General features: G+C 39.0%; 1 protein-coding gene across 2 annotated transcripts in view; it reads left to right on the forward strand.

Moving 5' to 3' along the window:
• Positions 1–26,469, forward strand: part of HADHB (hydroxyacyl-CoA dehydrogenase trifunctional multienzyme complex subunit beta) — a 40,246-nt gene extending 13,777 nt beyond the window's left edge. For both annotated transcript variants that reach the window (XM_004447548.5, XM_071211910.1), the window contains exons 5-16: positions 244–288; positions 4,083–4,182; positions 8,307–8,394; positions 9,553–9,740; positions 10,160–10,340; positions 10,905–11,026; positions 13,963–14,042; positions 14,122–14,169; positions 14,996–15,083; positions 15,444–15,518; positions 15,931–16,095; positions 25,651–26,469. In XM_004447548.5, coding sequence (XP_004447605.1) covers positions 244–288; positions 4,083–4,182; positions 8,307–8,394; positions 9,553–9,740; positions 10,160–10,340; positions 10,905–11,026; positions 13,963–14,042; positions 14,122–14,169; positions 14,996–15,083; positions 15,444–15,518; positions 15,931–16,095; positions 25,651–25,686 — 1,216 coding nt within the window. In that variant the 3' untranslated portion in view covers positions 25,687–26,469. The remainder of the gene's footprint in view (positions 1–243; positions 289–4,082; positions 4,183–8,306; positions 8,395–9,552; positions 9,741–10,159; positions 10,341–10,904; positions 11,027–13,962; positions 14,043–14,121; positions 14,170–14,995; positions 15,084–15,443; positions 15,519–15,930; positions 16,096–25,650) is intronic.
• Positions 26,470–27,866: the final 1,397 nt, after the last annotated feature.

Below are 27,866 nucleotides of genomic sequence, written 5' to 3' on the forward strand. Positions count from 1 at the left end.
AAGATATTGGGCAACCCTTTGTTACGTTCTTAGTAAGTGCATTAGGAGTTAAGGCTTTCCAGATTTTTAAGGATGACAGTAAATGTCTCACTATTTGTCCATTTGAAGTGATGGATTGCCTTGGCAATCCATCAAGGGCAGTTCTAGCTGCATTGGTTAGATGACCTCTTTAAGGGTATTTCAGATAGAATAAAAATATTTTATTAAAGCTTTTAGCTTAAGTTATTTGTTTTCTTTCCCTAGATATAAAGAACTGATGCCACATGACTTGGCTAGAGCAGCCCTTACGTAAGTAAATATAGTTTCACTTGAGTTCTTATTTCAATAAAGATACTTTCCGCCAGTGTTTACACTTAAAATAGCATCATTAATAGAATTTCCATATTTAAGGTATATTAACTTTTATGTGATGAGAAAAAACACTAATTAGCTTTTCCAAGATTCATTTATTCTTCCTTTTTATCTACTTGAATTCAAGCAGCTGGTGAATGTCAGTGATCTTTATTTTGTAGGCTTAACAATAAAATCTCTTGATATGACATTATTTTTTAGTGAGTAACCTAGCCATAAGTGATTTCAGTAAACAATATAGGACTAGATTGACCAACCTGAACGTAATTCATATGTTTAATGATTGACTTACCCAGGATCTTAATTATCATCAAGGGTAGCTAAACAGACTATGCAAATATTAATCTAGAAAGAAGCCTAGAGAGAAACCTGGAGATTCATGTACAAACCAATTAAAAATGTAAAATTAGACATGGTAAATGAGATTGAGATGGATGAATCATTTGGTGAAAGTTATAAAATGTGTGGCTGTTTCTGTGATGGAAATAACATGTATGGCATCATGTCATTTTCTTTCCTTTTTTTTGTTGGTATGAATGTGCCTTTCTTAACCTTTCTTTTTTTTTTGGTCTTTATTCATTTTTTTAATATTACATTAAAAAATATGAAAAAACCTTTCCGTTGATCTTTCTGCCCGTTCCAGCTCTGCTTCTGTTTCTTCTCTTCCTGCTAGACTTCATGAATGAGTGAAGTTGGTTCTCTTTCCTTATTATCCATTAACTCTCCTCAATCTCATAATAATCCAGTTTCCATTCCCATTCCTCCAAAGTTAGCATGTTAGAGAAGCATCTCTTATAATGAATGACTTTGTAATCACTGAATGCACCAATCTTTCTTAGACTTCAGTCTGTTTGCCTCTATAGCATTTGACACTATCACACTGTCAGCCCTACTCAAAACTTTTTTTTTTTAAGATTTATTTGTTTATTTACCCCCCTTCCTCTTCTCCCGCCCTGCTGTTTTTGCTGTCTGTGTTGTCTTCTATTCTCATTTTCTCTTCTCTAAGATTCGATCCTGGAGACCTCTGATGGGTAGAGAGGTTCCCTGTCAATTGTATCACCTCAGTTCCTGGTTTCAGCTGCACTTCACCTTGACTCTCCCCTTGTCTCTCTCTCGATATGTCATCATCTTGCTGCATGACTCATTTGCGTGGGGTACTGGCTTACCACGCAGGCACTTGCACAGATACTGGCTTGCTGCACGGGCACTCTTTTCTCTCCTTTTTCACCAGGAGGCCCCAGGGATTGAACCCAGGTCCTCTCATATGGTAGGTGGAAGCTCTATCACTTGAGCCACATCTGCTTCCCCAAACTGTCTTCACTTGACTTCTTACTTGCTGCACCTTTATGATTTTCCACCCATCTTCCTGTTTCTTCTCTATTTTTTTTTTTTACTGAATCTCTTCCTCATTTTCCCTTTTAAGGATATTCTGCAAGTTTCAGCCCTTAGAGCTTTGCTTTCCTCTGTATGCATGCTTTCCCTTAAAAATCTCATCTATTTTTTAAATTGTGGTAACATATATAAAACACAAAATTTCCATTTTAACCATTTTTAAGTATATACTTCAGTGGTGGTAATTACATTCACAATGTTGAACTACCATCATCACCATCCATTATCAAGACTTTTTCAAAAATTAAAAAAAGGCTTTTATATGACCCCAGATGGAAACTCTACCGATTAAGCAATAACTCCTCATTCTGCTCTCTTCCTAGTTCCTGGTAACCTCTAATCTACTTTTTGTCTCTATTAATTTGCTTATTTTAAAAATCTTAACCTTTTTTATTTTAAGTAGAAGAGTCCCAAGTCCTAAATTTGACCTTTTTAAAGACACCTTAAGTCCAGGATAACAAAAATCAAAATTCGTCTTTCCCCAAAGTCAACTTATTTTCTTGTTTCTGATACAGTCCCAGACTGGAAATTTGCAAGTTCAGTGGATTTTTGTTTTTGTTTATTATGTACCAAATGGGAAAAAAAGTTTCCTCAACTTTTCATTTTGAAAAATATCAAATGTACAATAAAATTAAAAGAATACTACAACGAACACCTAAATCCTCTCCACTATATCCAATAGTGGTTACCATTTTGCCATGTTTGCGATATCTCTATGGTTTGAACCATTTGACAGTTAGTTGCTGACATTAAGACTCTTCATTCCTAAACCCTCTAGCATTTATTCCCTAGGAACAAGGACCTTATGCTAACTACATTACCATCATTACAGCCAGGATAATGACAGTGACTTTATCGTAACTTCTAACAGCCAGTTCATATTTAAATCCCCCCAATTATTCTAAGACTGTCTTTTATTTTTGTAATAGGTTTTTTTAACCCAGGATCCAATCAAGATTCGTATCACAAATGAATATATCTTTTTAGTCTCTCTTAATTTAGAACACTTTCTTTCTGTTTTTCCCCCAGAACAATGACTTTTTGAAAAGTCCAGGCCAGCAGTTTTATAGAATGTCCCTCATTCTGGGTGTTTTCTCATGATGATATGTTTCTTTCCTCTCCTCTGATCTTCCTGTATACAGGAAGTGAGGTCTAGAGACTTGCTTAGATTCAGGTTACACATTTTTTGGCAAGAATGCTTGATGGGTAAGGCAGTGTACTTCACATTGCATCACATTCAGGGGCAGGTGATGTTTGTGCTAGATCTCCTCTGGGTCAAAGGTCAGACTGTCAGATCTTTGGATTGTAAAGGTCCCTTTCTCCCTCTGCAATTACTAAATAATCTGTAAAGTGTGTGATACCTTAGCACCATGCAAATATCGATCCCCGAAAACCTTATACCAAATGGTTTTAGCATTGATTGAATCAGTTAGTTTGTGATTTTTCTAATTTTATTATTTCCCCTACACTATGTCAGCTAGCATTTTCCAGTAAAGCACAGCTTTCCATTGGTGTTTGTTTTTTTCTTTCTTTCTTATTTTCATGATAGGGATGTACAGATTTTTAGTTTTTCATTGTATTACAACGAAGTTTAGACATTTTTTCAAAGCTTGCAGAAACTCCCTCAAGATGGCTTTTGTGTTCCTTTTGAGTTTTAATAATACAATATTATTATTACTTTAGCTAAAATTTACATACAATAAAATGGACAGATTTTAAATGTATGATTTGAGTTCTGACAAATGTTTTCACCCGTGTACCATTTTTACTGCCTCACTTATTTTCTAAGAGGGCATAATATTACTTTTAGAAACCAAGTCTGGGGGGGTAAGTTGTACTTATTCTTCCTGGGGCATTATTGGTTCTAGTTTCCACCATTGGGCAGAATTAGATAAATATAGATATTATTTAACAGCATGTGTTTATATTGATATTTCCAATTAAAATTGATCATATCTGGGATTTTACTTCATTTCTTTGATTTTTATGTTCTTTCTCTTTTTGTACTGAAAATTTTGGTTCCTACTGACATGAACATGTTTACTTATCTTTTTTATCCTATTCAAAATTACTTCTGATTCCACATCTCTAACTTTTTTTTTTTCTTCGCATCTCTAACTTTTGCCAGTTAGAGTATCAATTATTGACCTTGGTAGACACCTGTTCAATTCTTATTTTGATACAGTGCCAAAAACTTGTGGAATTAAAGAAATGATACAGTCTCTACCCGTTTAAATTAAAGACTAATCTTTTTAAAGAAGTGTAATGTTTTATATGATGATCTATATAGTATTGTCTGATATGTGAAATGTTTCTTTGCATTGGATTTCTGCTCTCAGGGGTTTGTTGCACCAGACCAGTGTGCCAAAGGAAATTGTTGATTATATCATCTTTGGTACAGTTATTCAGGAAGTAAAGACAAGCAATGTTGCTAGAGAGGTGAGTAAAACAAACTTTATCTTGCTTTAAAAGGTTGAGAGGAGAATACATGTGAATTTCAACCAATAGAATTTACTTTTAAAATCCATTAAGTAAAGTTTCATTTGGCTTAATATGTAATTTTAGAATTTAAATGGTACTTAAGAGTCTTCACCATCTCTCCTGCCCAATGTAGGCTAATGCAGTAGGAAGCAGCGTCATCATTAGCATGAAAACCACAAGGGGAGGAAGGAGGCTGCTTTTATGCTTTCCTGTGCTTGCTTTGGTCTTACCACTTCAAATCGAACTAGATTTTTTAGACTCTGAACACATATACTCATATTGAATAATGAATGTGATTTAATATTTAAAGGAATTACATATCAAGTAGTATCTATTATTTGAGCTGGTTGGGAAATGTTAATCTGGCTGCCTCTGGTGTTAGGAAAATAGATATTACAGCAAAATGTGATTGATGCTACTCTTGATATGGCTTCGTGGTGTCTATAATTAATTTAAATTTTCAATATTGTGCAAAGAACATATTTCATAACTTGAATTTTTTAATTGGAGTTAGTCTTTCATTCACTGTTTTCCCCTCAACTAGATGACACGTAAGGCAGGTTTTAAAAAAAGTTCTTTCCCTTTGCCCTAGTTGGCACAGTTCCATGGAGTGTTTACTGGCAACCTAGATCACCACAGGCCTTGAAATCTCTGTGCCATGTCTACAGATGTCCAAAAGATAGTCCAAACATATCTTCTGACCTCGTTTCAGTTCAAAAGTGATTATTTGGCTAAAGTTGGCTCCCAAGCCCATTTCGTGCTGGGAAATCTTTTCCTTGTTTCCAGTCTGTGCTTGTCTACTGTTCTGTTGCTGCAGTGAAGGGATAACTTCCATCCCTGTCAGTCAAAAAAGAAGAAACAGTGAGCGGGTGAAAGTGCTGGTTCTGCCCCAGTTTCTGCCTATCAATAAGTGTCAAAACTACCAAGGCATGATATTACCGAAACCCACAAAAATTGACTGTACATTGTTAGGGGGGCAGGATAGAATTCATTAAGAACAGGAAGAAGTTTTTCCCTCTGAAATTTTTTGTTTTGTTTTGCTTTTCCTCTGGATCTTTACGTTTCTAAAAGTATTGAATGTGACACTTTCACAAGCACATCAAGCTACTCTTAATACATTTTTATATTCTGAAAATAACAAAATGACACTTAAAAGAGCACCTAAAAAGTAAATATTAAATGTTTCTGTTTTCTCCATGTTTCTGTTTCTCTCTCAAAACTAAAACTATAATATTTTCCTTAAATTTTTTTCTGGAAATTTTGTATCCATATGCAAATCTCAGCTGTTGATCGCCATGAGTTAGATTCCCTCTCTCTGGCCAGTTGTGTTGAGCTCCAGGTAATTTTTGCAGGGGCTGCAGGGAGAGGCTGGGTTGAGGAGATTTGAGAACATAGTTTTAAAGTTTCACTGTGGCCTAAAAGCTAACATAACTGCCAGCTAAAAAACTTCTTTCAGACCTCTTGTCTACTGATAATGTTAATAAGAGATCCTAAAGAGTTTCCTGAACCTCCGCATATTTCCCTGCTCTCTTGCTTAACTAGGAGCCCTCTTCCTCCTCTCCCCTTTGTGGGCGAGAGCCTAAGCTGGCCTTGAGAGCTACTCAGAGTCTAAGTAGAAGCATGCAGACAAGGGTCACCAGCAACCCCTGCTATTTAAAGTTCCTCCAGTCCTGAAAGTCAGGTGGGGCCAAGGTTAATGTGACTAGAGAGGACCTTGTAAAGCTCAGGCCGTTGTGACCTCAGAATGCTCCTTGCTCCACCACACAGCTCTGCTCCCTTGCCCCCAAGACTTGCCTCTCACTCCCTTGTGAAAGAATGTACGTTGACAGGCCGACATACAGTTGCCAGGAGACAGTTTTCAGCACATTGTCTAAGCTTTATAGAGATAAAGCTTAGGTTGGGTACTTAACTGATGGCTTATCAAGAAAGACCAGCACACAGCCATGTTGCATGTACACTACCATAAAACATTGCTATTTCTATAGAGAATGGTAAATCATCTAAAGATAGTCTAAGTGTAAAGGTAAGCATGAATTAAAAAACACTCTAGGGAAGCAGACTTGGCCCAGCGGTTAGGGCGTCCATCTACCACATGGGAGGTCCGCAGTTCAAACCCCGGGCCTCCTTGCCCTGTGTGGAGCTAGCCCATGCACAGTGCTGATGCGTGCAAGGAGTGCTGTGCCACGCAGGGGTGTCCCCCGCGTAGGGGAGCCCCACACGCAAGGAGTGCACCCCGTAAGGAGAGCCACCCAGCGCGAAAGAAAGTGCAGCCTGCCCAGGAATGGTGCTGCCCACACGGAGAGCTGACACAAGATGACGCAACAAAAAGAAACACAGATTCCCGTGCTGCTGACAACAACAGAAGCGGACAAAGAAGACGCAGCAAATAGAGAGAATAGACAACCAGGGTGGCGGGAGAGGGAAGAGAAATAAATAAATAAATAATAAAGATCTTTTAAAAAAAAAAAACAACTACTCTACTTCAGGCTTTGGCAACATATTTATTTTACCAGATTATAGAAGAGCCTTGTTTTCTGAGGGTAATTCAGTAGTTTCAGAAAAAGGCCACTGAAAATGAATTCTCCTTAATGGGAACCAGAATTTCATAGTAAATAGTGAGGAGAGAGTTGGGAGCTTTATTTTAAAAGTGAAATTTAAATGATACAAAATAACTATTTTATAATTGCACCTATACACTAATTCTTTATGTAATCAAAAAAAAATGGAATCAGGCATTGGCTGTTTTGTTTGTCTTTTGACAGTATAATTTTCCCAACAAATAATAGTATAGTATAATAATATAAAAAAATAGTATAGTAAAATAATAGGTATTGTCATTTCATGTTTGACTTTTACCACGCCATCATATAGAGTCCACATTTGCAAGATTAATTATTGACCTCTGTTATCTCAAGACCTCTCAAATTATTCTCTTTGGAAGCACCTACTATATCTTCATCCCAGCCAGATTTCTCTTTGCCAGTTGTTTACTGGTCTAACTTATTTTTTAAGATTTTAAAGTGTTTTTGTTTTTTTTTTCTTTCTTTTTCTATCTTTTTCTCTTTTTCTCTTCAGGCAGCTGGGCCTAAAAGTGGTAGAGGTGGCAGTGACCTGGGGTGGAGAGAGGCGGCCACGGGAGCCACCGCTCCATTTATCCTCATTTTTATTAGAGATCACTTGTGGCTCAGGTGGTCTTCCAAAATTACTTTCATCAACTTGAGATCCTGCATATTTGACAAGCTTTCCAATTCAACTTTGCATTGAATTGATGTTGAGTTGTCTGAAATACAGATAGTCCCTGGTGAGAGAGATGAACTGGCAGTGAGGATAAATGCTAGAAGGCAGGATGGGCACCTGAGTGGAAACTCTATTTATAAAGTGATCAGTTCTTGAGAGATTATTTTCAGGTTTGCTTTACTCCTCAGCCTTACAACTTCAAGGACACAGGGCGAAAGGATCCTACCCCCAGAAGGTATTTCATTAGTCCATGAACTTTCTTTAACAGGTTTTACTTAGTTTATGTGAAAATCTAAACAGGTTGAAATCAAATTATATATTTCTATGCTTGAAGTCTCTGCACTGCTAAGAAATTAAGTGAAATAGAAGAGCATTGCAGCCTTGTATCCCACATAAGAAATAGGGTGGAGTGAAGCAAGCCAGATACAGAAGGACAAATACTGTACGATTGCATTACTATGAACCAAATATATTGTGTAACATATTGTATGATTTTTAAAAAATGTTTATATGTATTTAGTACATTTAATTGAGGGATGTATATTTTTATTCAACTGTTTTTCTTTTTCTTTTAAATTATTGTTTATATTTTCAATTATTAAAGGTACAAAATAAAGTTTAAAAAAAAAGAAATAAGGTGCCAGGAATTTTGCAGACTGCCTGTCAGTTAATAGCTACATTAAAAGTCAGTCAACCCTTTTTGCACTAAGCTTAATTTTATTTTCAAGATATATGTAGAATAGTGAGCTGAACCCTTCCCTGATGCACCACACAGAGGAGAGCTTAAAGCAGCATTTACTTGCAGCATTTCCTTTATAAGTGACCGTGCACTGTGTTTCCTGAAGGCTGCCCTTGGAGCTGGCTTCTCCGACAAGACTCCTGCCCACACTGTCACCATGGCCTGCATCTCTTCCAACCAAGCCATGACCACAGGTACGCTTGCCTGAAAGCAGAAGGGATACCTTACCTTGCTTCCTTTGTCTTTTATGAGCTCAGATAAAGCTCATCTTTTAACAGAAGTTAAATGATTAGCACAAATCTCTGAATTTGTATTTTATTTTTAAATAAAACAGCATTTAAAAAATTTGGTTGTTGACAGCAGTTTTCAACCTTCTCCTCACTCTCCCTGCCTAAGAAACACAGTCACTCACATGTTTCTCAAACAGGAATGTGACTGGCTGCAGCAGGGACAGTCACTGGTTGCAGCATGTCCGTAGGAGGGCGTGTCCCAGGAGGGCGTGTCCCTGGGAGGGCACTTCAGGACCTGGGTTCTGAATAGTTTCAAATCTGCTCTGCAGGTGATTCTAATAAGATCCTCCCCATTCCTATAGTTAAAAATCACCTCTTGAGGTAGGGTATGTCTCTTTCCTTCACTATCTCCCCAGATCCTCGACATTTTTGCAATTAGTGGCATTTAGCAAAATTGTGGAACATTTTGTGACACCAGCCATTGGTGTGAAAAGACAGGATGCCTGAGAGAATGCACAAATGGTGCTCTTTTTGTGACATCAAGGCCAGGCTGGGCAGTCTGCCCACCTCACCGGTATCAGGGGACAATGCCACAGGCAGCCAGCCACCAGGGTGTCCTCCACCCTCTGCAGCGGGTGACCTCCTCTCAGTTAGAGCCACAGGCTGCTACTGGCTAGTGGCCATAAAAAGGGAGGGAGTCTGCCTGACATCTCAAATGCTAGAACTTCTCTGAGTGATATAAATAAGTAAAAATTTTAGTCAAAGTTAAAATTCTCTTCCTTGGGAAAAAAAACTTCTGAAAATTAAAATTGGGGACATTTGAAATGTACAAAATATTCTGTGGTTTACAATGTGATTTGTTTGAGAGTTGGTCTCATGGGTATTTCTAGAAGTTGATGTCCATGTGGCCTGAATGAAGCTTGTTTTTCTCTGACATATACAATGTATTTTCAGCCATTTTTTAGCATTCTATCTTATTCCCTCGGGAAAATGGAAAATTTTAATCACCGGTGTTGTACAATGCTAACTATTTTACAACTTCTTAATCAAAAAGCTGAAATCACCAAAAGTACGTTATTTTCTGCAAACGATGTTAATCTACGGCCCACCTGTGCCCTATAGGTATCGGCTTGATTGCCTCTGGCCAGTGCGACGTGGTCGTGGCGGGTGGTGTGGAGCTAATGTCCGACGTCCCTATTCGTCATTCAAGGAAAATGAGGAAAATGATGCTTGATCTCAATAAGGCCAAGACTCTGGGTCAACGCCTGTCTTTACTCTCTCAATTCCGACTGAATTTTCTATCACCTGAGGTAAGACTTGTAAACTTGTACAGATAAAACTTCTGTTTCCAAAGCATCTCTCTGCAGAGCTTTCACATTAGATGGGACTCTGGGCTCTGGGATACTCAAATAGTTGTGGATTCTCTTAGTTATAGGTAGGGGCTAATTATTTGGCCAAGATGCAAAAAAAGAAAAGATACATACATACATACATACATATATATATGCATGTGTGTGTGTGTTTGTATATATAGTGGTCAGAGAACTTGAATGTGTAAGGCCTCCTTAGAGACATCCTGCTCACCAGGATCATCCAGGTCTTGATCTTGACTGAGAGATTGTAAACCAGCAGCAGATCTTATCTTTTCCAAGTAACACAGGACAACCCTCGACAGGTGTAACGTGTGTCACCTGGTCACTGCTTCCGATCCTCCCGTCTCCTTCCCCAGCTCCCTGCCGTGGCCGAGTTCTCCACCAGCGAGACCATGGGCCACTCTGCAGACCGCCTTGCGGCAGCCTTTGCCGTTTCCCGACTGGAGCAGGATGAATACGCACTGCGGTCCCACAGTCTGGCCAAGAAGGCGCAGGATGAAGGACTCCTCTCTGACGTGGTCCCCTTCAAAGTTCCAGGTACAACGGTTCACTCAGCTTTTTTTTTTTGTAGAGGCGAGTGCTCAGTGATCCTCGGCAGGGAGCTCTGGGTTGGTCCTAAAACTCAGAAAACCTCACTGCCTTTTCAAGTATGTGGTTCTCTCCCCAAGAAACTCAGCCTTCATGCTTCAACGTGGACTCAGGTTTCCATTTCTATTGTTACCACAGGTAAACGTTTGAAAAGAGAAGTTGCCGCGGGGCTCCTTTTATTAATAGAACTTCCTGATATAGTTTAGTTCTTTATGTACATGCCTATTTTGTAAATTTCTGACTCAAATGACTTCTGGATAGAAATAGCCAAAGAAGAATAAATGCCTTAAGAAAAGAGCACGTCCTCTTTTTCTGTTAAATCGTTTAGATTATTTCCCAGTTGTCCTAAGTATTTAAAATTTATACTACCTTGAAAACCTTAAAAGGCACCCTTCCTAGTGAATAGGTATATTTTACGTATCATTTGTTCTTGTAATTTTTAAGGCACATTTCTCTAGAGATGATACTTAATGCTTGTAGTTCTTTAGAGTTAAAAAGTCTGTGTTTTTATAGGAAAAGATACAGTTACCAAAGATAATGGCATTCGTCCTTCCTCACTGGAGCAGATGGCCAAGCTAAAACCTGCCTTCATCAAGCCCTATGGCACTGTGACAGCTGCAAATTCTTCTTTCCTGGTATCTATAATATTTGTGTTTAGTCTTGACTTTTATATTTGTATATTTTCAATGGAAAAGCCTAAAATAGATTTATTTGAAGCTTAAAGAGTATACGATAAAAAAAAAGAGCATATGATAAAGATAATGTTTGTCCCAGTTATGGCAAGGAGCTGTGTGAAGCAACAGCTTCCTGCCAAACTGACAGGGATATGCCAGACCACAGAAAGACTCAGACAAATCTGGCCTGGTGAGTAATGAGCATTTATTTAGGTGGTGACATGGGGTCCTCATCGTTGGTGGCAGGAGGATGAGGTAGTCCCTAGCCTAGCCATGGCCTAGTCCTCGTCTTTGGTGGCAGGGAGGAAAGATGGCTTTCCGGGTCTGATATCTGCACTCACTGCCAGAGGAGGGCAGTCTTTTATGGGGCATGTTTACATGCATCTGGAGGAGGGAGCTGCTTTCCAAGGAATGCAGTGGATTATGAATGAACCCAAAGGTCAGGAAACAGATCCTAAAGGAACATGTTTTCTGCAAGGTGGGAAGGACTTATCCATATAGGGGTGTTTAGGCAGTTTGGGGAAGACTGATGCCATCGCAGGCTTCTGGAAAAACAGGTTAGTGCAAGATCTGCTGATCAGTCACCAGTCACAGTGACTTACTGTTTTAACTAAGGATTCTGCTACTATTTGGAGTGGGGGAAAGAACTGGAAGAGTTGGGGGGAAAATGCTAAGTCATATAAGCTACAATTAATTAAGTAGGATTACAAAAAACAGAAGCATCATCGTTTTAAAACCTTAGAAACCACCTAACCCAGCCACCGTACAAATACAGAGCGCTGTTCTCTTACTCAGTCAAAACATTTGTTGCCTCTGCTAGGCACTGGAGATCAAAAGAACAGTCAAGTGTAATAGAGTGAGAAAGTGCTGTGATGGATGGAAGCACAGGCTGTCGAGGAGGATACATAGAGGGCCTCTGACCAGGCTTGGGGAGTCAGAGCAGCTTCTCAGAGGAGGGAACACTTGAGTAGCAAGTCGCAAAGGAAGAGAAAAGGCCAATTCAGGAAGGATAAAAAGGGCCACAAGGAGCAGCAAATGTACTGCCAAGGAGGTATGGGAGCAAGGACCTCTCTGGCAATAGCTTGGTTGGAGCACAGGGTATGAATTGGGGAGTGGTATACAACATGGAAAAGAAGGCAGGCAGCGGACTTGGCCCAGTGGTTAGGGCATCCGTCTACCACATGGGAGGCCCACGGTTCAAGCCCCAGGCCTCCTTGACCCATGTGGAGCTGGCCCTTGCACAGTGCTGATGTGCGCAATGAGTGCCGTGCCACACAGGGGTGTCCCCTGCATAGGGGAGCCCCATGTGCAAGGAGTGCACCCCGTAAGGAGAGCCGCCCAGCGCGAAAGAAAGTGCAGCCTGCCCAGGAATGGCGCCGCCCACACTTCCCGCGCCGCTGACGACAACAGAAGCAGACAAAGAAACAAGATGCAGCAAATAGACACCGAGAACAGACAACCGGGGAAGGGGGGGAATTAAATAAATAAATCTTTAAAAAATAAATAAATAAAACTTTATATATATATTTAAAACCTTGCAATAAAGGTCTAACAAAAAGATTGTCAAATCATAGCCAATGACCATTTATTTGAATCTGAATTCAGCATAATAAAAATTTGGTTCTATTTTTAAAATCCTGCAACCTTAGAGTTACTTGAAATGGGATTTGGTTTGTGTTTATAAGGTGGCCATAGAGTCTGGAAACATGAGCAAAGGCTTGAAGTATTTGACCATGGCAAGTGGCTAATCAATGCCTGCCTTTGATGGGCTAGAGGAGGGGTTCCTGGAGCGGTTTGAACAGAATGCTGTACCACCCCCAGTCTAACCCCCAGTAAGCCAGAGTGGGTGCAGGACTGGTTAGAAGATAACTTCCAAAACTGGACTGGATGTTAAGGGCTACACTCTGGCTAGCTCTGAACTCCCTTGATTACTTCTCATGGGGTGTACTTAAGGTGCAGGTTTATTCAATGAAAATCAGACACAAATTATCTGAGGACACACATGACACGTTTTGGAAACATGTGACTGCACTACATTCATTGCACATCTGCACAATGGCACATTGAATGTACTATAGCATGATGTCCATAAACATTTTATTATGTGCATTCACCTGTTTCCAAACTACAACCACCCTGTAGGTGGCCACAGAGTTGCTGAGTTGTGAGCATACGATAGAATGTGATAGAAATTATTTTGAATTTGCAAACTGTACAGGGTAATTCCCTTTCCTTTGGAATTTTTACTTTTTTTTGAAAATCTTTCTTTTGAAGTAATGGTAAAGGATTTTCTTTCAATAGTAACTCTTTGTACCCCACCTTCTAGACTGCCACCTGGGAAAAAGCAGAGGGAAGATGGTATTTCTAATACTCTGAGCTGCCTGCCTGTTTCTTCTTCTAGCTTTGGTTTCTTTATAAAACAGAAATCACCTAGCAACCACAGGCAGGAAGTGGCTGAGAATCAGCCCAGAAAATGTAATAGATAAATAGCACAGATGAATGGATTGGATCTATTTAGGTAGAAATTAGGGAGGTAATTAGATAGTCAGATGTTAGAAGCTAGATCATTTTAAGTCCTAAAAGACTTCATATTCTGGCCCCAAAGCAAAACACTTTGGTTTAAGTTTATTATGAACATATATTTCTTAAGTTACTTAGTCTCTTTATTTTTATAATTATGGTATTTTTTAAACAAGCCCCTCTACCCTCTTCCTCCAAATATGTGTCAGTGTATGTGTTTGAATTGTGATTTAAGGATGGATAAAATGAAATGTTTTGTTATATTGAATTGCTGTGTAATTAGTTGATAGATTCAAGAACAGGATATAGAAGATGGCCGTAGAAAGCCCTTCAACAGGTTCAAGAATTGAACATTATTGTTCTGGTTAACATTTCAGACCGACGGTGCGTCTGCAATGCTGATTATGGCTGAGGAAAAGGCTCTGGCCCTGGGGTATAAGCCCAAGGCCTATTTGAGGTAAAGCAAAACATTCAAATGAATTGCTTCTGGTTTCTATATTTTATTACTGAAGCTAACCACTTTATTTTTCACCTAGGGATTTTGTGTATGTATCTCAGGATCCAAAAGATCAACTTTTACTTGGGTAAGTAACAGTATATATCCTTGGGCTACAATCAAAAGTGTGTATATTGCTTAGATTACCCCCATTTATTACACCACCTTTAAAGCACAGGAAGCCCTGAGTTCATAATTGGGTTGTTTAGTTCTTGTTAAAATAGTAATAATCCTTGATGCTTGTATATCATTTTACAGTTTGGGGTTACTTTTTCCTAAACTTTTTACTTATAATTATATGCAGGTAGAACTTTGTGTTTTACCTTTATCAAGATGTCACAGGCATTTTTTCGTTTTGCTCTATAACCTGCTACCCCATGTTCTTGCTGGCCTTTGATAGAAGCCTCGTAACATCGAGACCCTCACCCTCAAGGCTCTGGCCTCACTGGCCTCCATTTGCCCTTCAGACCAGCCCGTCCCTCTCGTGGGCCTTGCCCCTTGAACTCTGTTCTTCCAGCTCTTCTCATTGTTAGCTTCTCCTTACCCTTCAGTATTAGAGTGAATGCCATCCGGAAGCAGCCTTCCCTGACCAGCCTGTCTTTAGAGACCTCCCTCAGTTCTTGTCTGTTTCATTTCCTCCTGACATTGATGATCACAATCTGCATCTATCTTGTCTGTTTGTTTACCTGTTTATTATCTCTTTCCCTGACTCTAGAATGTAAACTTCCTAAGGGCAGAGGTCATGTCTGCTCAATTCACTACTGCATCCCCAGCACTTAATAAATATTTGTAAAGTAGAATCACTGAATGAATAAATGAACGTGGGGCATTATGATACCTCAGTTTGGGGAATACAAAGAACCTCTTAGGTGAAAAATTAAAGTTTTAAGTTATTTCTTATTTTTTCTTTTCAGACCAACATATGCTACTCCAAAAGTTCTAGAGAAGGCAGGATTAACAATGAATGATCTTGATGCTTTTGAGTTTCATGAAGCCTTCTCAGTAAGTCATTTTAAAGACACTTATTGGAGGGTCATAATCCAACAATGTAGTTCATGTGTGTGGGAAAGCCAGGCAAGGCTTGTAACGTGCATAAAATAGAGTGGAACTTTGTCTTTTAAGTGTAACTGACCTACATTGCTGGGAGGAATCCAAGGGGAGGGAACCAGGTGTTGAAAGACATACCTTGTGAGGATAGTTCTTAGAGACCCTGCAAAGGTACCAAATCGTTTCATGAGCACATTTCTTCTGGAAATTGATTGAAAGATTTGCTCAACTCTGAAATTAGACAAACCCCTACCTAAAAGAAAGCCAAGATATACATTAATAACAAGTTTCTTATTGAATTATTTTTCCCTCTAGGGTCAGATTTTGGCTAATTTTAAAGCCATGGATTCTGATTGGTTTGCACAAAACTACATGGGCAGGAAAACCAAGGTAGGTTTCTGTTGAAAAATATGTTTGAATTCCCAAAGCACATTAATATTGGAGCTTAGTTCCTTGTTAGTGAGACTTTGAAAAGAATAGCTTCTCCTTCTTATGAAGAATTCTGATTCATTAAATATATTTCTTTCTTAGTTTACTATATTTGCTGGAAATCCTTCAGCAAAATTCAAAGCACAACTCTACATTGTCTTTTGTTCTTCTCATTCTGGCGTTAGATGAAAAATAGGCCACTGGCTTTCAGAATCAACGTAGAGTTTCTGTCTTTTGTAAGAATATTCTTTGTGGTGTTTCTAAAGTTGTAACTACCCTCTCTTTCCATTGCTTCCTACTACGAAAAGCCTGGCCTGATTGTTTTCTTAAGGAAGCTCATCTTTATATTTGTTTTTATCTTTGTGGGAGCCAGGTCGGAATGCCTCCTTTGGAGAAGTTCAACAACTGGGGTGGTTCGCTGTCCCTGGGACACCCGTTTGGAGCCACTGGCTGCCGGCTGGTCATGGCCGCTGCCAACAGGTTACGGAAGGACGGAGGCCAGTATGGCATTGTGGCCGCCTGTGCAGCTGGAGGGCAGGTACGTCGCAACAGCTTTGTGGGTTTTTGTTTTTTGTTTTTTGTTTTAATTAAAGAAGGTCATTTCAAGAACCTTTGATTTAGTTTGCTTTGGAACATTCTTTTTTTTTTTTAACTTTATTTTGTACATTTAATAATCGAAAATATAAACAATTAAAACTAGAATCATACAACATACTACACAATATATTTGGTTCATAGTAATACAGTCATACACTATTTGTCCTGTTGTGTCTGGCTTGCTTCACTCAACATAATGTCCTCCAGGTTCATCCATGTTATCATATGCTTTACGACTTCATTTCTTCTTACAGGTGCATAATATTCCATAGTGTGAATAGACCATGATTTGTTTCTCCATTCATCTGTTGATGGATGCCTAAGTTGTTTCTAACTTTTTGGCAATCATGAATAATGCCGCTATCAACTTCAGTTTGCAGATGTCTATTTGTGTCACTGCTCTCAGTTCTGAGTATTGCAGGGTCACGTGACAACTCTATATTCAACTTCTTTAGGAACTGCCAAACAGTCCTCCACGGTGGCTGTACCATTCTGCATTCCCACCAACAGTGAATAAGTGTTCCTATCTCTCTACATCCTCCAACACTTGGAGTTCTCTGTTTTTTTAATAGTGGCCATTCTGATAGGTGCAAAATGATATCTCATTGTAGTTTGTTTTTTTATATTTTATTTTTATTTATTTCTCTCCCCTTCCCCACTCCCCAGTTGTCTGTCCTCTGTGTCCATTTTGCTGTGTGTTCTTTGTCCGCTTCTGTTGTTGTCAGTGGCACAGGAATGTGTGTTTTCTTTTTGTTGAGTCATCTTGTCGTGGCAGCTCTCCATGTGTGTGGCACCATTCTTGGGCAGGCTGCACTTCCTTTTTTTTTGCTCTGGGTGGCTCTCCTTACGGGGTGCACTCCTTGCACGTGGAGTTCCCCTACGTGGGGGTACCCCTGCGTGGCAGGGCACTCCTTGCGCGCATCAGCACTGCACATGGGCAAGCTCCACACCGGTCAAGGAGGCCCGGGGTTTGAACCGCGGACCTCCCATGTGGTAGACAGATGCCCTAACCACTGGGTCAAGTCCGCTTCCCCCTTCATTGTAGTTTTGATTTGCATTTCCCTAATCATTAGTGATGCTGAGCATTTCTTCATGTGTTTTTTTGCCATTTGTATTTCTTCTTTGGACAAATATCTGTTCAAGACTTGCCCATTTTTTAATAGGGTCATCTGTCTTTTTATTGTTGAGTTGTAACATCTCTTTATATATTCTGGATATTAAACCCTTATTGGACATGTGATTTCCAAATATTTTCTCCCATTGAGTTGGCTGCCTTTTCACCCTTTTGACAAAGTCCTTTGAGATGCAAAAGTGTTTAATTTTGAGGAGGTCCCGTTGTTGCATGTGCTTTGGGTATAAGGTCTAAGAAACTACCACCTATTACAAGGTCTTGAAGATTTTTCTCTACGTTTTCTTCTAGTAGTTTTATGGTCTTGGCTTTTATATTTAGATCTTTGATTAATTTTGAGTTACACGTTTCTTGTATGGGGAGTGAGAGAGGGGTCCTCTTTCATTCTTTTGTTTATAGATATCTAGTTGTCCCAGCACCATTTGTTGAAGAGACTGTTTTGTTCCATTAACATTAACTAGATAGATTTGTCAAAAACCAGTTGACTGTATAGGTGAAGGCTTATTTCTGTATTCTCAATTCTATTCTCCTGATCGATGTGTCTGTCTTTATACCAGTACCATGCTGTTTTGACCACTGTAGCTTTGTAATATGTTTCAAGATCAGGCAGTGTAATTCCTCCACATTGTTCTTATTTTTTAGAATGTTTTTGGCTGTTCAGGTGCACTTTCCCATCCAAATGAATTTGGTAATTGCCTTTTCTAATTCTGTAAATTACGTTGTTGAGATTTTGATTGGTATTGCGTTGAATCTATAAATCAGTTTGGATAAGAGTGACATCTTCATGGTATTTATTCTTCCAATCCATGAACATGGAATATCTTTCTGTTTGTTTAGGTCTTTTTAAATTTCTTTTAGCATTGTTTTGTAGTTTTCTGTATAGGTCCTGTACTTCTTTTGTTAAATTAATTCCTAGGTATTTGAGTCTTTTTGTTGCTATTGAAAACGGAATTTTCCTGCTAATTTTCTCCTCAGATTGTTCAATACTAGTGTACAAAAACATTACTGATTTTTGCATGTTGATCTTTGTATACTGTCACTTTGATGAACTCATTTATTAGTCAAGTAGCTTTGTCATTGATACTTCAGAATTTTCTAAGTACAGGATCATGTCATCTGCAAATAGAGTTTTACTTCCTATTTTCCTGTTTGGATGACTTTGATTTTTTTTCTCTTGTCTAATTGCCCTACCCAGAACTTCTAGTACAATATTGAATAACAATGGTGACAGTGGGCATCCTTGTCTTGTTCCACATCTTAGAGGGAAAGCTTTCAACCTTTTCCCATTGAGTATGATGTTGGCTCTGGGTTTTTCATATGTGCCTTTTATCATATTGAGGAATTTTCCTTCTATTCCTATCTTTTGAAATGTTTTTATCAAAAAAAAAGGATTTTGTTGAATATCTTTTCTGCATTGATTGAGATGATCATGTGTTTCCTTCAATTCGTTAATGTGGTGTTTTATGTTGAACCATTCTTGTATACCAGGAATAAACCCCACTTGGTCATGACATTTAAGTCTTTTGATATGTTGTTGCATTCGATTTGCAAATAATTTGTTGAGAATTTTTGCATCAATGTTCATTAGAGAGATTGGTCTGTAATTTTCTTTTCTTGTAGTACCTTTATCTGGCTTTGATATTAGGGTGATGTTGGCTTCATAAAACGTGTTGGGTAATTTTCCCTCCTCTTTAATTTTTTGGAAGACTTTAAACAGAATTGGTATTAATTCTTTTTGAAATGGTTGGTGGAATTCACCTATGAAGTCATCTGTCCCTGGACTTTTCTTTGCTGGAAGATTTTTGATGACAGATTCAATCTCTTTAAAAATGTGATTGGTTTGTTAAGTTCTTGTATTTCTTGTAGCATCAGTGTATGTCGGTTGTGCATTTCTAGGAATTTGTCTATTTCATCTATGTTGTCTAGTTTATTGGCATACAGTTTCTCATAATATCCTCTTACGATTCTTTTTATTTCTGTGAGGTCAGTTGTAATGTCTCCTTTTCATGTCTTGTTGTATTTATTTGCATCTTCTCTCTCTCTTTCTTTGTTAGTCTAGCTAGGGTTTTGTTAATTTTATTGATCCTCTCAAAGAACCAGCTTTTGGTTTTGTTGATTTTTGCTCCTTTTTTTTTTGTTCTCAGTCTCATTTATTTCTGTTCTAACTTTATTATTTCTTTCCTTCTGCTTGCTTTGGGATTGGTAGGCTATTCTTTTTTTAGTTAATCTAGTTGTTCAACTAAATCTTTGAGTTTAGCTCTTATTTCTTTTTTAATATAGGCATTTAGGGCTATAAATTTCCCACTTAAGAATGCCTTTGCTATATCCCTTAAGTTTTGATAAGCCATGTCCTCATTTTCATTTGTCTCAATATATTTACTGATTTCACTTGCAATTTCTTCTTTGACCCACTGGTTATTTAGGAGTGTGTTGTTCAGCCTCCACACATTTGTGAATTTACTTTTTTCCTGCCTATATTTATCGAGAGCTGCATTGTGCCCTAACATGTGGTCTATCCTGGAGAAAGATCCACGGGCATTTGAGAAGAATGTATAACCCATTGAATTTGGATGCAGCATTCTATGTATGTCTCTTGGGTCTAACTTATTTATCATATTGTTCAAGTTCTCTGTTTCCTTATTGATCTTCTGTTCAGTTATTCTACCTAATGATGTGAGTGGGGTGTTGAAGTCTCCAGTGATTATTGTAGACATGTCTTTTTCTCCCTTCAGTTTTGCCAGAGTTTGTCTCATGTATTTTGGGGCACCCTGATTAGGTGCATAGGTATTTATGACTATTATATCTTCCTGGTGGTCCTTTTTCTTAATATATAATGGCCTTCTGTATTTCTTGTAACTTTTTTGCATTTAAAATCTGTTTTGTCTGATATTAGTATAGCTACCCCTGCTCTTTTTTGGTTACTATTTGTGTGAAGTATCTTTTTGATCTTTGACTTTCAGCTGTTTTGTATCCCTGGGTCTAAGGAGAGTTTCTTCTGAGCAGCATATGGATGACTCATGTTTTTTTAGCTATTCTGTCAGCCTGTATCCTTTGATTGGAGAGTTTAATCCATTCACATTCAATGATATTTCTGTAAATGCAGTATTTACTTCCACAATTTTATTTTTTGGTTTTCAATGTCATTTCACATTTTTGTCTTTTTCCTCTTTTGGTTATCCTTTCTGCTATTCTTTTTTCTGTACTCTCCTCCAGTCCTCCCTCTCCTGTCTTTTTCTTTCAGGTTCTAAGGCTTCCTTTAATATTTCCTGCAAAGGTGGATTCTTTTTTGCAAACTCTCTTAGTTTCTGTTTGTTTGTGAATATTTTTTACTTCTCTTCATATTAATATTTGAAGGACAATTTTGCTGAATAAAGAATTCTTGGCTGGCAGTTTTTCTCTTTCCAGTATCCTAAAATTGTATTAATATCATTGCACTGTCTTCTCACCTCCATGGTTTCTGAAGAGAAATCTGTGCTAAGTCTTACTGAACGTCCCTTGTACATGATGGTTTGCTTCTCCCTTGCTGCTCTGAGAATTTTCTCTTTATCTTTGATATTTGACATTCTAATAGTATGTGTCTTAGAGTAGGTTTATTTGGATTTGTTCTGATTGGGGTACAGTGCACTTCTTGGATATGTAAGTTCATTTCTTTCATAAGAGTTGGGAAATTTTCAGCTATTATTTCCTCAAATACTCTTTCTGCCCCTTTTCCCTTCTCTTCTTCTGGAATTCCTACTACATGTATGTTGCTGCATTTCATGTTGTCATTCAACTCTCTGAGCCCCTGCTCAATTTTTTCCATTCTTTTCTCTCTTCAATTTTAGCTGTTCTGTCCTCATATCACTCATTCTTTCTTCTATCATTTCGAGTCTGCTGTTTTATGCCTCTGATGTGTTTTTTATCCCACCTATTGTGTCTTTCAATCCCCTGAGCTCTGTTAATTTTCTGTTCAGGATTTCAAATTCTTTTTGTTCGCTCAGTCTTTCCTTGATGTCATTTATCTCTTTAACCATATTGTCTTTCAACTCATTAATTTGATTTTGGAAATTTTGCGCATCTCACTGATTAGTTCTCTCAAATTCTGCATCTTTGGGTCTTTGATATGAGCTTTTCTTGAGCCATGTCTTCTTTTTTCTTAGTATGGCTCAATTTTTTTGCTGATCTCTAGGCATCTGATTAGGATGTAGTTTATGCAGATGCTCAATTTCTTTCTCTCTTGTAGGGATTTAGTAGCCGGAGGTTGTGTGTTACCATTGCTTTTTGATTCTTGGCTCAACCTGGATTGTTAGGGTTGTCCCTGTTGGTTGCTCAAAACCAGGCACTGGACCCAGTAATTGGTTGTAGACTCGCTTCCTAGGGCCTTGGGAATGGATGCTATTAGAGGCCAGAACAACCTCTCCTATTTATAATTTTTTCACATGCACTTCCTTGGTCTGCCAGCAGATGGTGCTCTTTGACAGCACTCAGTTCAATGCCTGGTCTGAGTCTGTTGCAACACAGACAGGATCAGTGTGATAGAGCTTTCTGTCTGGAGGCTAGGAACCTTGTAATTCAAACTTTCTCTGAGAAAATTCTCCAGCCTTCTCTGGCAGCCCTCTCCCTTTTCCTGACTAGGAAATATTTCTGGTCCCCTGAGTCCTTAACAATCAGTCTGGGTTAGTAGAGAAAGAGATTGGGAGGGTTGCATATCTTTAGCCCTTTGCTGGCTCCCAAGGCAAACAATGGCATGGCCCGACCCAGCCTGGAAGGGCTCCTAGGACACAGCAGGCCATATTTATGGGTCAGAAGCTGAGTCAGCCTTAGGCTCTGTCCCTCTCTCTCCCCTTTCCTGGGGTGGTAGATCCCCAGGAAAGTGGAGGCACCTTTGTCTGTAGCATTCTGAAGTGTCTTTAGTGTGGGGCTGGTTTCATCTCTCTGTTCCATGGTCCCGATTTCCCTCCTTTGTCCCTCTCTCCTCTGGGCAGTATTCAGCCTTTGCCTGGTGTCCTAAACCCTAGAAGATCTTTTTCTATGTTTCAGCCTGTCCTCTAGTTATTTTTCTGAAGGAAAAGAGAGTCTCGTGTCTTTCTAGTCCACTATTTTCCCGGAAGTCATATTAGAACATTCTTTTTTTTTTTTTTTAAGATTTATTATTAAAGATTTATTTATTTATTTATTTCTCTCCCCTTCCCTCTTCCCCCACCCCCAGTTGTCTAGTTGTCTGCTCTCTCTGTCCATTCACTGTGTATTCTTCTGTGACCACTTCTATCCTTATCAGTGGCACCACGAATCTGTGTTTCTTTTTGTTGCATCATCTTGTTGTGTCAACTCGCCGTGTGTGCGGTGCCATTCTTGGGCAGGCTGCACTTTCTTTCGTGTTGGGCAGCTCTCCTTATGGGGCGCACTCCTTGCACGTGGGGCTCCCCTACGTGGGGGCACCCCTGTGTAGGAGTGGCATGGCACTCCTTGCATATATCAGCACTGCACATAGGCCAGCTCCACACAGGTCAGGGAGGCCCAGGGTTTGAACCACAGACCTTCCATGTGGTAGGCAGACACCTTATCCATTGGGCCAAGTCTGCTTCCCTATTATTATTTTTAATTTCTCTCCCCTTCCTCCCCCCGCACTGTCTGCTCTCTGTGTCCATTCACTATATGCTCTTCTGTGTCCGCTTGCATTCTTGTCAGTGGCATCAGGAATCTGTGTCTCTTTTTGTTGCATCATCTAGCTGCATCAGCTCTCCACATGTGCGGCATCACTCCTGGGCAGGTTGCACTTTTTTTGCATGAGGCAGCTCTCCATGTTGGGCACATTCCTTGCACATGTGGCTCCCCTATGCGGGGGACACCCCTGTGTGGCAGGGTACTCCTTGCATGCATCAACACTGCGTGCTCACCACATGGGTCAGAAGGCCCTGGGTTTGAACCGTGGACCTCCTATATGGTAGGCGGATGCTCTAACAGTTGAGCCAAATCCACTTCCCTGGAACATTCTTAAAGCAATATTTCTGATGACTGACAACTAAGGAGAAAAAGTAACCTATTGAGTTGTTCATAATGGTACAACTTTTTCCCAAAATATTGTTTACTTTTTTGTTAATGAAAGTGATATGTGCTTATGATGGAAATTCTGGAAAATATTAACAGTATATAGAAAAAAATTAAGTCACCTATAATCCCCTCACCAGATACTAAAATTCTTAACATCTTGATGTATTTTATTCTTTAATAATAAAATTTTATTTCATTTATCTAGTCGCCCTGAGACTTTATCTGTAAAATGTTTTCAAGAGGTAAACTATCTTTCTAGAGGAATGAACAATACCTTAAGGAAAGTAATTTACCTCTGGGTAATTTGTGGCTGTTTGGCTGGGAGAAATAGTTTTTCCTGCCTGGCCTCCCTGGGAGTGCGGATGAAACACCCTACCTGCTACCTGCTACCTGCTACCTGCTACAGCTTTTCACTCTGGGAGTGAAGACCTGAAAGGAAGGCTGGTTATAGTCTGTTTTGTTTGTTTCCTGATTGTGAGCAGCTTTCATTTTTCTCCAGATTTCAGAAGCTTTCTGAATAAGAGCTAGAAAATCATAAACATCTTACTTTTAAAAGCCTTTACTTTATGGCTCTCTTCCTCAGAGACTTTGAAGAAACAAGGGATCAGTTCTTTATGGGCTAAACATTTTTGATTTTGCAATCAAAGCCTTTTTTCATCTGTGTAACCCCATCTATATAAAACTTGGGTCCTCTGGGACTCCAGACCTCTCCCCTGTCTTTCTATGTCAAGTTTAAAGGAAGGAGACAACTTGGACATAGCAGCATCCATCGTACTATGTGAACACAACCCACGTTGGATGATATTCTTTGGTTTTGAGTGTTTGTTTCCTAATTTTTTTATTCAGCATGTTCAGTATCAATAATACAGTACTGAACACTTTTGTGGGTGAGCAAAGAATAAAGCCAAGCTCCTTGTTGCTAGAATCTTTCCATGTAGTGGGGAGAGAGCACATGCTGCATCTGAGAAGCTAGATTAGAAGCTAGATTAAACCTGGCGTTGTTACATCAGGCGCCAAATGAGGGGGGTGGGTGTAGCTCAGTGGTTGAGCACCTGCTTCCCTGCTTTGCATGTACAAGGTTCCAGGTTCTTTCTCTGGTACCTCCTTTAAAAAAAAAAAGCCAAATGAGTGGTACAAACACAGTGAGAAGATCAGAGGAGGAAGTGATCTTTGTGGCGCTGAGCAGGCTTTCTCAGTCTTGGCACTGTTGACAGTCTGGGCTGGGAAGAAAGTTGTTTTGGAGGGACTGTTCTGTGCTCTGTAGAAATTTCAGTAGCATCTCTAGCCTCTACCCACTAGGTACCAATAAAAGTATCTCCAGACACTGCCAAATGTCCCCTGGGAGCCATGGCCATCAGCCTCCACCCCAGATGAGATCACTGATCTAGAGCAATAGAAGGTGTTGGAATGTGAAAACAGTGCATTTTAGATAAAACTGGGGAAGGAGTATTCTGTCTTCTTAGGGGCTTTTCCAACACAACCCCCAAATCAGTGGAAGCTTCTCATCCCTGTTTTGTTTGCTTGTGCCTTTACCAAAATGCTTTACAGTACAGTGTATACAAGATGGAAGACAAGGAACATGTCCAGACCTTATACTTATACAGGGTCCAACTTGGTGCCTTATACATAATATTTCCTTAATGAATATTTGTGGGGATTGAATTAAATGTGGAAGCAAGGATTAGTTAGGCAGTTAACTGGTTTGATGGCAGTCAATAAGATAGAATGAGGTAATTCTCAGATAGGATTTAGATCATGGGATCATAAATTGACACACCGTTAGGGCCCCTCAGATCATCTTGTGTTGAACAGTAAAGAAGAGAAAGACCTGGGCTTTGGGATCATTTAGATCAAATCCTAGTCTTGGTGCTTCAGAGCTGTGTAATTTGGGTGAGTTACTTAATATTTATTTCAAAGCCTCAGTTTTCTCATCTAGAAATCTACCTTTGTTAGCATTCATTTTATCATGTTTATTTCTGTAGAGTGAAAAAAGTCACTGTGATTGTTTGTTTTAATAGTAATCATGTATGGAGCATCCACTAGGAATGTGTGATACAAAGCACTTTATATATGCGTGTTATTTAATTTAGGGCTCACAGGAACACCCTGAGTTAGGCACCATCAACCCCATTTTATAGATGAGGAAATCGAAGTGCAGAGTGACGAATGATTTTCCCAATCACACAGCGACTGAATGGCAGGACCAGGATCAAACTCCAGAGCCCGTGCTTATCCCATGGTTCTCTGCTGCCTGCCCCTTAGTCGTCTGCTACTGTCTGAATTCATTGCCTTTCATTGCCCTCATTTAACTTCACTTTTCTTTTTTTCTCTTTACAGGGACATGCTATGATAGTGGAAGCTTATCCAAAATAATAAATCAAGAAGTGGTGACCTGAAATTTTTGTGAAACACTCACACTAGGCAATGCCATTTCAATGCATTACTAAGTGACATCTATAGTTCCCAGCTCCTCTTAGGAAAGCAAAATTTGTGGCCTTCTGTTAAATATTTTCCAATTAAGCCTTGCCATTGCCCTGAGCATTTCAATAATCATGACTTACTGCTCTTTCAGGGATTTCTTAGTCACCAAAATCTTACCCAGGTATTGATACATTCACACTTGTTCTTCACCTTTTTACTTTTTTGGTCTCTGTCTTCATTATCGGCTAAACGAGTGGTTGCAACCTGGAAAAGAAGGTTGGTGAGATTTGGAATCATCTTTATAACATTTGCAAATTATACTCACTCTTATTTGTGTCCTAAAGATAAGTGTTTTCTATAAAATACAAACCAATGTGCCTAAATTAACTTAATATAGAAAGATAATTGAGAACCTAAACCACACTGAAAAACAACAGTAAATGTATAGATACATAAATGTCCTCTCAGTCAACTTTAATAAAGTGGAGAAGTATTAGAGAACTGATTATTTTTATTAGGCTTAAGGGAAATTTGACCTTTAATCACTCATTTGGAGCGTCTAACATCTAACCATATTAATCAACCACGAGGTTGTTAGAAGCATAAAGAGGGTCCTGCTTTAGAATAACACCATTTTTTCTTTGCTCAATTGAAGTAAATTGATTTTACCCTTTGAAGATGCTTCTGTTTATCAGGATTTAAATGAAGTATAAAGAAGTTTTTTATTTTGATCAATATACTGTGCATCCTTTCAGTTTTTTGATAGTCAGACTAGACTAAATAACACGTATGCTTGTGTTTGGAAGAAACCAAAGGCTCATTTGCACTCACTTTGCTGCGAGCCTCCCTTCAGGCCCCACATTGAGTGCTGGTTGCTGCAATCAGCTCAGCAATAGGTTGGCTCGAAGGGAAGGCAGCGTAGAAGTTAAAGAAATTAAGTACAGAGAGAAAGACACAAGAGAGAAGATAAAGATGGGACCAGGGGACTACCCAGCTTCTGGAACTGAGATCCTCAACCCTAGTTTCCACCTTGTATTAATTGGAAACTACCAAGCAGCTGTTTGCTATCTGAACTGCAACATCATTACAATAATAAAGAACAATTGCAACATCTACAATAGAACAGGTGTAACCTTTACAATAGGAACAAGTCATACAAAGTTCAAATGCATTTATTTCCCACACCACTTGTATGAATTTGGCTTAGATGTATGAAGTTACTGACCATTGGAATCACACTCTAGTTCAGGGGCAGGTTGGGCAAGGAACCTAGTGCCAACCTCTTAAAAGGATATTTGAGTGTCTCATCATTTTCCCCATGGTTTCTTTGGGTAATTTCAACATAATATGAGCTTTTAATACTGGAAAACACTATATTCCTATAACTAATCTAAAAATCCACTCAAAATTAAGTTAAATATAAGTGGTAAAAAAAACTTTAAAAGTTTTTAGAAAAAATATCACCATGATCTTAGAGTAAGGAGATTTCTTTTTTTTTTTTAAGATTTATTTATTTTATTTATTATTTCTCTCCCCTTCCCCACTCCCGCCCCAGTTGTCTGTTCTCTGTGTCTATTTGCTGCGTGTTCTTTGTCCACTTCTGTTGTTGTCAGTGGCATGACACTCCTCGCGCGCATCAGCGCTGCACATTGGCCAGTTCCACACGGGTCGAGGCTGCCCGGGGTTTGAACCGTGGACCTCCCATGTGGTAGACAGATACCCTAACCACTGGGCCAAGACCTCTTCCCAAGGAGATTTCTTAAGACATTTAAAGTGCTAATCAGAAAAGAAAAGATTGACAGATTTGACTACATTAAAATGATAACTTTTGTTCTCTGTATGATCAGATAGACAGACAGATGGGGCAAAGATATTTGCAATCCATGTATCTTGCAAAGGATCTGAGTTATAGAGAGAACTACAAATCAATGATAATAATTTAAAAAAAGACAATTCAGTAAGAAAAATGGACAAATGATATTTTTTAGGAAATGATACACAAATGGAGAATAACCATAAAAGGTGCTCATTAGTAATATAGGAGAACCCAAATTAAGATCATAATGAGATAGTATTTTATACCCACCAAACTGGTAAAAAACTATCAAGGTTGAGAATCCCTCATGTTGGTG

Source organism: Dasypus novemcinctus, chromosome 25, assembly GCF_030445035.2.
Source record: "Dasypus novemcinctus isolate mDasNov1 chromosome 25, mDasNov1.1.hap2, whole genome shotgun sequence".
Classification (NCBI taxonomy): Eukaryota; Metazoa; Chordata; class Mammalia; order Cingulata; family Dasypodidae; genus Dasypus; species Dasypus novemcinctus.